General features: G+C 42.1%; 1 protein-coding gene across 3 annotated transcripts in view; it reads left to right on the forward strand.

Moving 5' to 3' along the window:
- The window catches only part of LOC118778212 (ras-specific guanine nucleotide-releasing factor RalGPS1-like), a 153,375-nt gene that overhangs the window by 48,679 nt on the left and 89,012 nt on the right, over positions 1-15,684 (forward strand). For all 3 annotated transcript variants that reach the window (XM_036529627.1, XM_036529629.1, XM_036529628.1), the window contains 2 exons: positions 771-863; positions 11,418-11,544. In XM_036529627.1, coding sequence (XP_036385520.1) covers positions 771-863; positions 11,418-11,544 — 220 coding nt within the window. The remainder of the gene's footprint in view (positions 1-770; positions 864-11,417; positions 11,545-15,684) is intronic.

Here is a 15,684-nt window from a genome sequence, read left to right on the forward strand (position 1 = left end):
CAGGCCAGAATTACAGTGCTGTGACCCGCCAGAAATTTGGAGGCCTCTGTGCTTTTGTTCATCACCCTGTTAAAATTATATACTCAGGCAAAGCCAAGTAATCGCTGTGGTTTTGCCATTTTGTTTCATTTTTTTCTTGCTTTTTCTCTAGATCTAGAAATGTGCTGTGAAAAGTATTTGAAAGTCTTGATTTCCTTTAATGGTGATGATGTTTAACTTGATATTACTGTTATTTCAAATTAAATTAATTAGCATTTGTATTAGCACAGACATTATACCTATTTATTTCAATTATAACTAATATATGCCCCATGTATTTTTACACCTTGTTAGCAATTAACACAGAGTGGAGCTTGAGTCTGTGGTTTGGGTAACATGTTAAATTACCAGGGTAATTTTCTGATGTAATTGGTTTCAAACTACTGTGTGACTAATATGTGACTACTGTGTATCTAGCAAATGTATTTTGTTGCATTGTAACAAATTACACAGAAGAACTGCATATTTAATTATCTGAAATAAATTCTCAGTTTCCATAGTTCTGCATGTTAGCTGAATAACCCCTAAGGTCAACCTGCACCCTAAACCTTAATCCCTGCCTTAAACCGAACCCTGTTCCTTGTACCTACAAAAATACACAGACATACATGGCAGTTTAATAGTCCTTGCTTTCAGGTACATTGTGGTAACTAATGTGAGTCCTGGATAATTACAGTGTGTAATGCTAGTGCCTGTGTGATGTATAGTTCTACCCTGTGTTCTTTCCACAGAAACTCCTGGAACTGAACAACCTCCACTCTTTGGTGTCTGTGGTCTCCGCTCTGCAGAGCGCCCCCATCTTTAGGCTGAGCAAGACGTGGGCGGTAAGAGACAGGGTTGGACCCTCCCCCCACCTCTCCTGAAGCCGTGGTTGGCACAGCGACAGGGCTGCCTGGGGACAGGGGAGGTTATGCCTGTGCCTTTAAATGTATACATATAAGTGCAATATGTTACAAGGTGAGAAAGGGTTTTGAGTAATACATAGGGAACTTGATTGTAACTTGAAGGTGAATGGTTCAGAACCAAAGCTGAATAATGCCATTGTGTTCAACATAAATAAATAAATAAAATCCAGCTGTATAAATGGATGTCAAGTAGAAATGTAAACAGGCCTGCATAAGAGTGACCCCTAAGCAGACACATAATAATAATAAAAACAAGCCTTCGGGTTTATCGGGAGCTCCAGTGTCAGGCAAGCAGAGACTCATCGTGGATGAATCTGAATCACCTCTTTTAAATGGGGAATGGGATTGTGCCATTGATTGATTGTTTCCTGGTATGTGATCTGAAATTCCAGAGCGCACATTTTAGAAATGTGAACATTTGAAAGAGAACTTGACTCTGCTATTAGTCTGGGAAGTAGCCAAGTCCATGTCATTGTTGTCAGGAATGGTGTGAAAATACAACACCCTATTATGGGTAAAATGATAAATGGCATGAACTATACTGGCAGCCTCAAATGTCACAGTCATTCCATGTCACGTTTTACTGAAGTTTTTATTATTATTATTTTCTGTACAAGCTGTATTTTTCATTAGTGTGTGGATTTGTCTGCCTGGAAGGAAAAAGTAACGATTAAGTCTGATACACAGTAATTCAGTCAAGCAGAAATGTTCTGTTTAAGCAACAACTGAAGAAAGTCTCCCGACCATAATAACAGGATCCTACTGTTACTGTACATTCCAGAGGAGCCTGGGCTCAATGTGGTGGGTCGTGGAAGTGCCAGTATCCTGTACCCTGTTCGCAGTTAAACTCTGGGAACAGCTAAAGGAAGGGAGTGGGGGGTGGGGAAAATGTCATCCACCTTGTCCATCATCACCCATTCCCCTTTGTCTCATGTTGTTTTATATTGACTAAGGTGGGGAGGAGGGGCCCTAGAAAGAAATTTGCCAGGACTAGGGGTACTTTGCATACATACAAAATCACAATGCCATGTTTTTTTCTGAGAGGGAAGTAAAAGACATGTTTATACAGCAGCTCATTTTAAAATGCACCTGTGTTTGCACTGTTAAGGGGGATGTAAAAACTAAGACAGTACTTTTGACTGCTCGTTGGCCTTTCCCCAGATGAGTTGTCATACATTTTCAGTGATTGTAAGGTTAAGCCTCAGCCCACTTTTTACTGGACAGCCCGACAGTGGCTACTTGTTAAGCCCACACAGCGAATGGAAACATTAGCTCTTTCATTATAGCACAGCTCATAAATAGCACTTTGGCTGCAGTTGACGATTAAATATTTTACCAACATTTTGCCACCAGACATACAACAGACTGCATGGATACAGAGTCCAGTAACTGTGCTCTGTGGGGACAGAGAGACATTTTCAAGTGCAGGTGTCAGGATGTTCTGCGGTCGCAGTCCCTCGTGTGTAATCCCAGACTCTTAAAGAGCGCCCAAGTCAGTCGTAATGGGCCTGTTTTTTATTGAACCAAAAGTGCTATCAAACCTAACTCCCAAAGCACATATTTTAACAGTTTTATTTTTGATTGGTAGCACACACAGTGTTTCAAATGCTAGACGTGGCTTGAGCAGGAAAAGTAAAGAATGTGAACGATCTGGTTGTTGGCAAGATAGGAGTTGAGTAATTGTACCAAGAATGTGAAAACAGTGGTGAGAAACAGTGAAAAATGGTTTCTGCTGGGTTTTAGAACATGGGATTCTTAAAGTGCAGGTTAGATCCCAGGATCCAATCTACTATAGATAATTTTTCAGAGGACCATTAAAAATTAGCAAAAACGCAAGAAGACATAAAAACTATCCAAGTAATCCAACAAAAAACACACCAAGTATTCATAAGTATTTATCATCCTATTGTGCCTAAATAACAAAACGCTTTATGAATTGAATTTTACTTTGTGATAGATTTTAAAAAGCCCATTACAATATGGAGAGGATATATGTTGATCTTTGGCATATTCTTCATTAATCAGTGTGCAGTCATACTATTTTGGGAAAACAAAAAAGAAAAAAGAAACTGCCTTTCCCTTGTGCATCACCACAGCTGGAAATAAGGTCTTTTTTATCAGATGGTCTTGGATTTGGGTAAAGAAAGGAATAAAAATGACAAAGAAAGGGAAATGCTTTATTGTGGCTTTTGGCCTCCAGACGGCAGACCACTGTGAGTTCTCCTCTCAGAGCGCTGTCCCCTCTGGGTCGCAGAGGACATACAGCTGCTTCTGTCTCTGAGATTAAACTTCACACGTATGGAGCTATGTGACGAAACGTCAGCTACTCAATAACGTGCCACCACACTGTACGCAATATTCGGTCTGTTTAAATGTGCATCTTTTGGCTTGTCTGCGTCACGATGCCCTCTCCCGTGTTTCATGTTTCTCACTCTTTTGTAGCAGTTCCGGACATTTTAACTGTCTTTGCTTTTGCCCAGAGCTGCGTTGTGCTGCACTGAGGATAAGTGTCATTTAGCCGGTTAGCTACACGCAGAAGAGACAGAGACTTTTATTTGATGACTATTCTGAGCCTGGTTTTTGATGGTTTGGCACAACTAAGAAACATGCCAGTTTACGTAAGGATCACCCACAGACTGCGGGCTCCTTTCTCTTCAGTTGCGTCTGATGTGGTAGCTCTGCCTTTGGTGCGCTTCGCATGAAGTCATTTTAGTCATAACCAAACACAAACAAACAAAAAGAAATCATTTGGTTTTCAGCTGTAAATGTCTCTCTCCAATCTCCATGTAACCGCCAGCATGAGACCGAGGGAGCGCAGCGCTAAGCTGAGGCAGTGGGAGGCAACTGGAATGCGAATAAAAGAATGACAAATCTAAAGTGCTGAGTGGAACGTTTCCATCGATCCACGGCATGTGCAATAAAAAGATGTATATTTTTCCAGTCTGCGCCCAAATGATGTTGGTGGGAGGGGGGGATGGGGGGGGGGGGGGGGTGCACACACTGTTCCTGGGCTCATCTCCGCTCCGGTGTTGAGTACTCCTCCAGCTGAGGACATGTTCCAGCCACTGTTCCCAAAACAGCTGGAAAACAGCCTGAAAAAGATGTGCTGTCACCCAGCCCACACAAAAGTAATATAATGTAAAATATAAAATGAAAAGTTTAAGGAAAATATCATTTTAACAATACATTTTTCCATACATTTATTGCATGATATTACACACTATCAGTTGTTGCTTTTTGTATAAGTCACTTAATAATTAATCACTTAAACAATTAAATGTTAATCGCTTAAACAAATGTTATACGAGTGTATAATGAAAAATTCCACAAATAGTATAAGGATAAAATATTCATAAGAGCCGATGATGAACACATAAGGGCAAACGATCTGCTGCAAGTAAGAGGGCACAGTCACTCCAACCAATGCCAGCAGTCCTTGATGAAACCTCAGCCATAACATGCATTGCATTGTGGGGAAAAATGCATAATACGCTCTGAGAATAAGAGATAGATATTGACAAACCAAATGCCCAGTTTCATTTTTTTGTTTGATGATGTTTGTGGTGGTGATAAAAACATGATGATGAAGATGAAGAAGAAGATGATGATGATGATGATGATGGTATGTGTGATCATGACAATGATGTTGGTGACCTCAATGATGATCATGAAAATTATGCTGCTGCTTGTGATGATGATGATAATGATTTTGATAATTATTATCACTAACATTAGGGACTTTGGCTTTTCTGATGATAATGATGGTGAAAGGTGTCTGGTGATGCAGTTTGGACTGCAGATGTGTGGGTGTGGGATATAAGGCCCACCAGGCCTGCTGACTTGTCTCCAGTGAGGAAAGAGATCATCTTCTCCCTGTTGAATCCAGCACAGTGATGATGGAACATGAACAATCCAGTAGCACAATTCTCTGGGCAGCAGCTGAAAGAGAAGACTGTTTGACCTGCTCCAGTTTCCAGTGCTGGTTTATTTCAGTAGCAATGACCCTGGAGAGAATGGCTCCCGGCTATACCCTGTAGCGTCTCGCTCTCTGTTGTGGCTGTGAGGGCACTTAAGTGATGGGTTGCGGTGCATTAGCATTTGGCTTTTAGTTAATGACTTACACAGTTTTCTCCCCTTGAATGTTTTCACAGTCGTTTATCTTTCAGGTTAAATCTCCTTTTAGGAAACAAATAGGAAGCATACTTATTCGAGACTGGTGTATTGTCCCATTTGGAAAAAATCATTCACTGTATTTTGTCCATTATTATTATTATTATTTTTTTGCTAGATGCCAACAACATTTTTTTGCAAGCATACATTTTTTATACAGTTTGTTTTTTAGAGAAGGATTCAGGCACTGTACCATTGCCCGAGAGTACAACAGCAGCGCCCCACCTTGGTATTGAACCTACAGTCTTCAGGTTGCAAGTCAACACCCTTTGGTACTGAGCCACGGTGTCACAAAGTGGGGCCTAGTAATAGCTGCTAGTCTACTGTCAATTTCCATCTTAACAGCAGGTGTGATTGATTAAACAATGGTGATATTGTGTGTGTGCTGAGAGAGTTGCCAAGTGTCAGGGAAACCCATTCAAAATCTGAGGTTCAGGAGGAACAACCCAGCCGCAGGCATGCAAATCTGGCCAAAAGGGGGCAGTTGTGTCCATATTGTTATGTGTGACTTATGTGTGATCTCCCCCAAGATCTCCAGCTGGAAGTCGTGTCCTGCAGCTGAGAAATTTACAAAGTTTGATTGACACTTGGGGTGACTATAAGAGCACATTTCACTGGCTTTGCAAAGGGGAGACTTCAGTGCTTTTCTAAATAATGGCTCTGAATGGGATCACACAACCGACCCCCACCCCCATCCCCAAACATTCCACACACAAGACAGGAACAAATGGAAATGAGTTAGTCTTCCAAAGAAATATTTGCGCATTTGGCAAACCCTTATCAAAGAAACAGGAAAAAGAAAAGAATAAATGAAGTGCAGGCAGGCCGCGGGGTGAGATTACTTCATGCTGAATTACAGACTGGCTCGCGCTGCATGACTCACCCCTCCAGTGTGCTGCGCTCCGCTATCATCAGGGTTTCCACACATGCCTGTTCTGCGTGAGCATCCATATTTACTGGTAATGAAGAGAAAATAACTGGAAGTTTACTCTCTTCCTGCTCAAATGTAATTTTAGGAATGGCTCCTGCAATACCTGACATGCCGGGAACGAGGGGATTCGGAGCCGTGTAATTCGCATGCGCCATTTTTGTTCCGGGCCATTAAAAGAGCATGCACTTTCTGGAGATGACGTTAACGTTGACGCTCACACCCGCTTTTGTTTTGTTTTGTTTTTGAATGCATTAGCAGTGTCTGAAAACAACAGTAACGTAAGACATTTTTGTACATGGAAAGAATTTTGTTTTTCGCTCACAGAAGGGAGCTTTCATTGGGAGCGTAAGCGTGGCATTGTTAAGGGGAGCTGAACAAGAGGGGGATGTTGAGGAGTGGAGATTGGTTGTGTGATTTAAGGCCGGGTAGGGCTTCTTCTGAAAAATGATAAGCATCATCATTAGTAATAATCATTTACCAAACATTATAGCATAGTGGAGGAAGGGGGTACAAACTTCAGACAAAGAAAAACACATGACTCTTGCATCAGATATGCTGGACCAGTCTGTTTTGTTTTATGTTGTGAAAAAAAATCAGTTTTTTGTTTGACAGGTTGGAAACATTTTGGTGCACCTTAAATAAGTAATCTTGAAGAAGTACAGGTTGACTCCAGAACTGATAATTTTGGCTGCAGGACAGAATAGAGACAAGTCCAAATGTTTGAGGTGGAATTGTTTTGTTTGTGCGTACATAGTTATGTTAATGAGAAGCATTTTGTTCCAAGTGCACAGCAAGCTAACAACCCCTACAGTGCTCATTTACAAATGAACGTCCAACCAAGAACTTTCCCTAGGTTTTTTTCTCATGGAACCACCTTAGGCGCCTTTTATTTATTTCATCCCAAAAACTGCAGTGACACCACAATGCTATGTGCAAACCGCTAACACAGGAGCCACACTCATGTGTCATGGCAATGGAATGCACACAAATCACATACATACACAAACTCGAGCATTCTCCACCGGAGGTCTGGGTTCTTTGGTTCAGAGGGCTGTAAATGGTGTCTTAATGCATGTGGTTCTCTGTGTGTGCCATTTTGTATACGAAACCCACAGCCTGATACACAGAAGCAAACAATCTTCCATCACCCCTGCCTGCTCGTTAAGATTCAAACACAGCTGCAGTGTCCAGCTCTCTGAAACTTTTACCTTTTTCATCATTTAATTTGTCTTGCAGGGCTACCATTAACAAGAAGATGCTGTCAGCATAGTCATATATTTAGTACTGCTGCATTCTGCATCACTTTCAGAATTTGTTTTGCAGCACAGGCAAGAATTATTTTTGTGAATTTTGCATTGTTTTGGCTACAGTCAAACCTGTGCCTATAGGCCAACCTTTTGTATTTTATGAGGTTCATTCTAAATCCATATCACGTATGCTTTGTGCTAAGTAGAATATTGAAATCCCAACTATACTTTCTGATTAAGCAAAGGATGAAGAAAAATACTTCAAAGAAGCAAGACAGTGTGTATACTTGGAACTAGATATGGTGCCATGATTCACAAACACTCATGTCAGTTTTGGATGAAATACTACAATAACACAATGGTTGTTTCTATTGCCACAAGCTTTTTCCCACACACGTGGCAGGATTGTATGACTTCATGGCTTCCTCCACATGAGGTCAGCTCTAGTCTGCACCCTTCTGTTTAGATCTGTAACCAAGTGATGTTCGGCATCAATGCATAAATCTCTAGCTGTTGTCCTGCTCTTTAAGCTGTCCATGCCACTGCCAAAAAGGCTATTCCAGAGTCGGTGGTGTTTCTGCATTCTAAAGCAAGCTAATATAGTTTAGAGAGTGTGAATTCATGGTGCTGAGAGAAATTTGGTGTCATCAGGCTTGATGCACATTCGACGCTGCAGAGAACATGTTAAAACGATGAGCGGTGGGAGCTGTCAGACTGCTGCGTCTGTGGTGTTGTTGAAGCACTTCTGTTTTGGTGGGTGACATCTTTATTTATTTGGAGATGGTTTATATCTCAGCCCCTTCCTGTTTATTCTGGTTGCAGATATGCAAGCTTCTCTGAATGCATCACATCCTTTATATCTGCACTGTCTGTCCTGGTGAAAGATAATGGACATTCACCACTGCTGAAGGTGGTCCAGCATTTTTAGAGACCACTTTCATTCTCCATGAACACACTCAACTACACACACATGCAGGCATGCATGCACATTTGTGCATGTACACATGCACACACACATACATACACATACGTACAGGCACACACACACTCACATGGATGCACGCACATAAACTAAAATATAGAAATCATCAGTTGTGTGAGTGTGTGGATACAGTACATATAGCTCAAACTGTGTACATGTTTGTGTGTTCAAGTGTCTGACTGTGCTTGTGTATGTGTGTGTGCTCGTATCTGCACGTACATGTGTGTGCATGTACACGGACCTTGAACTGCATATAATGGAAAGTTGCAACCTCAAAAGCACTGAAACACATGTACAGTACAATGGTTGGAGAATGTGGGCTGAAAACCCCATGGAACCTCCGCAACCAATTACGCTTTGGCTTCCTTGAGGCTGTACAGTCCTGTTACACGCCAGGGTCTGGATCAAGATGATGCAGCGGGACCAGTTCCCTCTCGCTGTGCTGGTGTTGAGTGAGGTCCTGGAGTGTTGTCTTTTATGTTGGATGGTTTGTGTGTGTGTGCATGTGTACGTGTGAGGTGGGGAGGGTGGTTTTACTCTGATCTTCTCCTGTGGTGTCTCCTCCACATGTTTTGCTGAAGCAGACAGATCCCAGAACCAGGAGAGTGGGACTTCCTTGAGTGTTGCCTGAGTGTTTGAGAAGTGTTCTCTGGGGATTTTTTTGTAGTCCTGATCTGGTCGTAGAGGAGATGAGGCACCTTCTGCTGAAATAAACCTTACCACTGGCACACACAGGCACACAGACACACACACAAGCACATACAGACACACGCATAAACACACACATACACAGGCAGACTTGCACACATATAGTCACGGCTTCTGTAGTAGCAACCTTTAATGCGTAGGCTGGTCCAATTTACTCTGTTGTATTCTGTGGAAATTTGCCAGGTTTCCTCTGCAGACACACACATCACAGTTTCTTGATCTGTTGGAGAGGTTTTGATGACATTTCCAGCTCATGCAAATTAACAGCTCACTCTTCTTCCTGGATTGACGGATAATGGACTTAAAATATGTGATCTTCTATGGGTGCTCTTTTACGCTGGTTTATATTACCAGGCCACTTGACACCTTCTCCATGTGAGATCAGTTTGAGAGATGGAAACTTCTGGAGACAGAGCTCCACAGATTGGTCTCCTCCTCTAGTGGCTTAAGGGGCCGTGGGATGATGTTCTTACCATATTTTCACGATGCGATTTAGTAATTTTAACTCCCTCTGAGGAGATGGGGCACAGAGAGGTTGTAGGGGAAAAACATGATGAGGTCATCACCTCAGAGGAATAGGGATTTTGGGATTTTCCCTGAAAAGACTCAGATTCACTCAGGTGATCATTTTGGCCCAGGTCTTCCTCTTGTCCTTGACTGGGGTATGGCAAGTAAAACATGCGATCGCACAGAAGTTCTGCAGGATTATTTTTTTCTTGAAAATGAGCCAGCTGTCAAGACAGGTGCCCAGTCCCTTCTCTGACAGAGTGCAGAACATAATTGGAAAAAATAACTGATTACATAAATCGTTGGACATTGTTATTATTATTATATTGTTGGCAAGCGGTTTTGAACGAAACATGCTACCCTGGAAGGGAAAGCCATGCTTGTGCTGTGAATCTAGATGAGTTATAAATGCTGCAGCTTTACTTGGGCAATCAACAAGTTTATCCAAATTACTTTAAGGAAATTCCTTGCTCAGAAATCGCAACAGAAAAATATGCAACATGCTGAATTTGCCAGGAAAAACACTGTTTCAAAACTCAAAGCTCATTGCAGAGATTAATGCCTACCTTGGAGTTATTGGCCTCAGAATGGCCTTGTGTTCTGTAATCGTGTGAGTCCTTTTATCAAGGGAGAGTGACTCAGATGTACCATATAACACTAATGCAAACTATAAAATGTAAGAAATATAATATGTTCCTGTGTATACACATACACTGTGTGTGTATAGGTCAAGTCATTTTCTTTTTGGCATCAGGAATAATTTGTTGTGGAAACTCTGTGGAGTTCTTTGTCTGATGAGTGGAAAGAGGTAAATTCTTAAGTTAATGACACAAAACTATCCAAACAGCCGGCTCGAGAGCTTGATGTTCAGGAGATGCTACACACGCAATGCTTTCCAACACCCCATGCACCTTTATTTTCCCTATTAAGTTCATTTTTTCCTGTCTGTACATTTTCTTCCACATTCACAAAAAAAGGAATATGATTTGCCTCAGAAGCAGACATGTGTTGGCGAGTCTGAACTGTGTATAAAATGTTTAAAGATGGAAACAAGCGCCGCGTGCTGTCTGAGTGGCGGGTGGAAAAACGCACGCACATCTGCCTAGCGGCAGTGGACAGTGTGTGAAGTTGGACCAGACCTCCGGGCCTCGGTGCTACTGATGTAATGCCGATAAATCTCTCCTAAAAGCAATTAGATGAAGGTCTCCAGACAGTGAACATGCCCAAGTCTTCTATTAATAGGCCTTCTGTGTCTCTCTGTCCTCATGGGGTAAAGATGTATTACTTTTTCCAGTTTTTTTTTCCTCATCGTGGTTATCAGTTTCATGGAGATCATGCTAAGGGTTTTGTGATCACTATGTCAATCCAATATTAAATTGATTAAATGTAAAAATTCACATTAGTATCAGTAACTGCAGAAAACAAGTCAACATCTTAGTATTAGGGTACATTTCTTTGAAAATCAAAAAACAGCTGATTGAATTGAATGTGCTGATTAACTGAGTGAATGGCCATCTTATTGATTAGATAATTTGTTAGTTACATTTCATTATTGTTATTTAGCAGACATCCTTATCCAGAGCAACTTACATAGGTTACAATGTATCCATTTATACAGATATTTACTGAGATGCTTCTGAGTGAAGTACTTTGCCCACGGGTCCAGCAGCGATGTCCCGGTCAGGATTCAAGCCAGCAAACTTTTAGTTACAATCCCTTAGCAGACGCTCCTAATTTATATAATCTACAATTAGTACATGTTATGCATTTATACAGCTGGATATTTACTCACGCAGTTCTGGGTTAAATACTGTGCCCAAGGGTACAACAACAGTGCTCCATGAGGGAATCAGACTGGCAGCCTTTGGGTTATGTGCCCTGCTCCTTACCTGAATGATTTATTTTTTCTTCTCTTTGGTCATTGACAGCTGATCAGTCGGAAGGACAAGGCCACATTTGAGAAGCTGGATTACCTGACATCCAAAGAGGAGAACTACACACGCATGAGGGAGCACATCCAGTCCCTGAAGATGGTCCCCTGTATCCCCTACCTGGGTAAGTCTATAGGCGGTGGCTCTCTTTTCAGAGGAAACATTGTGGCTGTTTTCCAAAGCTCTGGCCCTTCTCAGTGTCACTCCCGTGGTTTCTCTTGACTTGCCAGGCTTGTGACTAGCGTAATGTAGCCACGTTGTTTGGAGTCGGCATATAGTGCTGCCTGAATCCTGGTCTCAGTTCTCCCTACAAACACTGCCTGACGGACAGCCTGTGATGACAAGCTCAGAAAGAATTCACTAAGCTTTGTAATTGAGTCATCTGTCATGCAGATGTGTCTTTACGTTGTTGTCCTGCTCACTCAAAACCGTAACAAGTTGCGTGAATGATTGCTGCTTAGTTCAGCTGTATTACTCACAGCTTGTGCCTAAGCGCTTCAGTCCAGCAAGTAGTCCAGTGAATATGCCGAGGTCCCATAAACTCAGAATCAGAAAAAAAACTGTCTTAATGCTTCAACGCAATGAGCAATGGAGTTTGACAGGTTTATGAATCATGTCATGGACTCAAATGGGGAAAAGCGGTACGCATTTACCAAAGTGAGGTTGTTTCTCCTTGGCAGAAAAACACAGACAGCTCTGCCATGCTCAGAGGAGTTTTTTGAGAAACGGCTCCATTCCTGTTGTTGTCACTCAGTTGTGTTCATTATCTGACATGATGGTTTATGCTGTGAAAGGCTAGAAAATAACTCCAAGGTCAAGAAGATCTGACCAGAGAACAGCAAGATAGCTGCGCAACATGGAATGTTAAAGGTCTGAATAAACCTGAATTACTCTTTATCCTTGCTGACCATTTTTTTAAGCATTCATGCATTCTGTGACACACAGTTCAAGGCAAATCTCCTTTAGGTAAATGTGAACACTGAATAAAGATTCTTTTGTTAATAGCTGTAATGTAAGCAAATAGTCAGCCCAAGTGATTGTTGCTCATGAGATGATGCACGTACGACGCTGTCAAACTTTCTCGGATGCACTTAGTTAAATCATCTCAGAACTATTACACTAATTCCTTTAACTCTTGACTTTGTCTTGTTCCATAGAAGAATTTAAACACCTCCAATTGCCAGAATCGGCAATCAAATAAATGTGAACAAATGCATTCAAATAACTATTTCTATTTTCTGGCCTTACGCCACCTTCTTCTTCCACATAATTCTGATTTGTGGTTGTGGACAAATCTTTTAAAACTTATTAGTATAAAGACAATAAAATGCAGTATATCATAATACATAGTACTATGTGCTGTAGTTTTAGCTTTTTAAGTCCCTTTCATCCTAATTTTATTATTAGAGGGGGAAAAGGTTGCTGTTATTTGCAGCTTGGATTTCTTGAAACCCAATGCTTCATACTTATATCTGGGGCAGGATTCAAAGCAATTCCAATTTAAAAGCTTAACAGCTGCAGGTTTGCCACAGCACTAATTTTTGAAAGTTTAACCAGTGCAGTTTCTAAACCTGTGGGAGGAGCAGGGAAAGGAGCTGATGACGGGGCACACCACCAGGCTCTAAGGCTCACCCGGTAATCAGGGTGGGTGTAATGAGAGACAGAAGGGGCTGTTGGGAAATTAGAAAGGGCCATGCACAGGAACCCCATCACCACACTGCCAGGAGGCCTTTATTCCTCTTCAGTAATCACCCCTTTGCTGATGTTTAGTCTAATGAATTTTCCATCCCTTCTTTGTTGCATGTGAGAGGTGTTCAGTGTGGGAACTGAAGTAACCAGAGGTGAGAGGATTGGGGCAGGAGGGGGCATTCTGACAGTGTGTATTCAGTATGCCTTGAGGTTGGAATGGGGGGGGGGGGGGCTTTATTGATTGACAGTTTCACAGTCAGCGATTTTAATAAGCAGCACCACCCGCAATGCTGCTTATAACCCCACAGGTCTGCCATGGCAGGCGCCAGGGAAGTGAAAAGAACGTCCCAGAGCCGCCAGCATCCACTGCTGTCTGTGAAATGTGCTCTTGCTTAAAGCTAGGGCTGACCCAGAGCAGTAGGCCAGCGTGACTTTATTAACAAGCAGACGTCTGTTGTGAATATTTCCTGTGGAAAGCCAGCAGACAGCAGGAACAGAAAGGGAGATGTGCATTTCGGTGAGGCTCCCCTAGACCCCTTCACCCTCCATGCACACACACAAATAAGACATTTGAACTGCTTCAGTTTCAGCATACTTAAGTGACACACATTCACCAAGAATTCTCTTCTTTTTTAACCACAGGGAAAACCTTTGATTATCTTGCCTCTAGTGTCATGTAATCATAGTGAAATGTATCCTGATTACTGGAAAAACTATTTCAGGGCAGTAACTCATTTTTTGGATGGAGCTGCTTATTTTTTATTAACCAAAGCAGGTTCAGGCCTAGCACCTTATGTTGTTACAAAAATCCAACCATTTGGACTGTTCATAAATATTCTCACATTGTTGTATTAAATTAACCCTAGTTGAGGGTATGATTATGATGTAAACATTTCTATGGATGGTATCAAAATAAGAAAACAATCAGAAAATCTCTTACACCCCTTGACTTTGTCAGATAAGAGGTGTCTGGCCGCATATCCATCAAAGAAATTTGCAGCCTTTAACCGAAGCGTTAAGCTAAACCCTAACACTATCTCTAACCTAAACTGCATTTGTTGAAACTAAGTAGAAGGGGGGCGCATCCAGTGACAGCATCACGCTGTCCTTTTTTAAAGTGGACAGATCTGCCTCTGGTGTCTGCAGGTAGCACCTACCACCCCCAGGCTGTCCAGTGCCTTTCTAAAACATTCTCAAGCCTACAGTCTCCTCTAGCTAGCTTTGTGTGTGTGGTTTGAAACATAAAGCGGTGGGCCAGTGCAGAAACTGTTCGGTCAGGTGCTCTGGTGACCGTAAAGCACGTGGAGGTCAGCATGTCAAGAGCAGAGATGGGTCTGACCATCCTCCTCCCCCTCCCCCTCTGCTCCTGATCAGGCTGCTTTCTTTGTCAGGCAGGCTGTCTTTGTGCCTTAAAGCAGGGGGTTACGGACTGGCCCCCTTCATCCCAAAAAGATGCCCCAATAACAGTCTGGAAGCGTGGGGATACCCCTCTATTCTCAGCTCAGAAGTTTCCTGTTCATTCATTACTTCAGGACAGTTTAAAACTGGTCAGTTTTAAATGTTCCAATAGCATTCTGCAGCACGTGGACACATTGGACAAACTGGAATTTGTCTGCAGATGAATACCAGTTTGGTTAAATTTGGCTGGTTGGAATTGGGATGTGAATCATTCGCAGGGGAACGTGGTTTGAAAGCAACCTCACGGTTTGTGTCACTGGTAATGTCCAAGATTTGCAAGCTCTCCTATTTATGTTTTAATCAGTTGTGTTTCTTCTGCTTCTGAAGTCCATAAAAAGGACATAGTAAAAGGAAAGATGCTTTTGCACTCTTTCATGCCAGGGCTAATGCTGTCGCAATGAAATGTTTGACACCCTCATAGCAAACTGTTTAATTGCAGTAATCGACTGACTTGTTGCAGAGACAGAATTTTGTGTACTGGCCTTTCAATAACTGCTTGTGTGTTGTGCACTGATTGTTGCATTTAAAAACTCAAGGAATCCATGCGTACACAGAGTACCTACCCAAAGCCCCCGCCTCTGGTCAGTCTGAACAATCTGCCTCTTGTTCATTCTGTTGTGCTCCATGTCTGCTCCTTGTCTGCTTAAATCAGGAAAGATTGCTCCCTGTTTGGTGTAAACACAGCCAAAGTTGACACTGTTTTTGGTTCATTTCAGAGAACTTTGAAGTTTCACCCTCAGAGATTTGGAGTGCAGGACAGGGTCATGATAAAGGGATATAAAAGGGGACTTTGGGATTTTCCAGGGGTGATTCTGTGCCTCATGATTTGAGAATGAATATCTTGGAGGGGAACACAGGTACTGCATGGTGGATATCTCTGTATTGACATTGAATGTTTGCATCTTAATATCTATGGTAATTGAGCAGAACTGAGCAATTCTGATTTTTTTAGCCCCAAAGTTATTAGTTCTCTCTGCTGCACTTACATTTGCTGCTTCAGCTATTGCCTAGGTACTTGTGAGCCCAGCTTCCTGCAGATGCGTAGAACAGGAACAAAGTATGTTGGACTGACCCTATATTGACTTGATGATTCCAATTGCTCTGGCCCACTCTCACC

The sequence above is a fragment of the Megalops cyprinoides genome, chromosome 5, assembly GCF_013368585.1.
Source record: "Megalops cyprinoides isolate fMegCyp1 chromosome 5, fMegCyp1.pri, whole genome shotgun sequence".
Taxonomy (NCBI): domain Eukaryota; kingdom Metazoa; phylum Chordata; class Actinopteri; order Elopiformes; family Megalopidae; genus Megalops; species Megalops cyprinoides.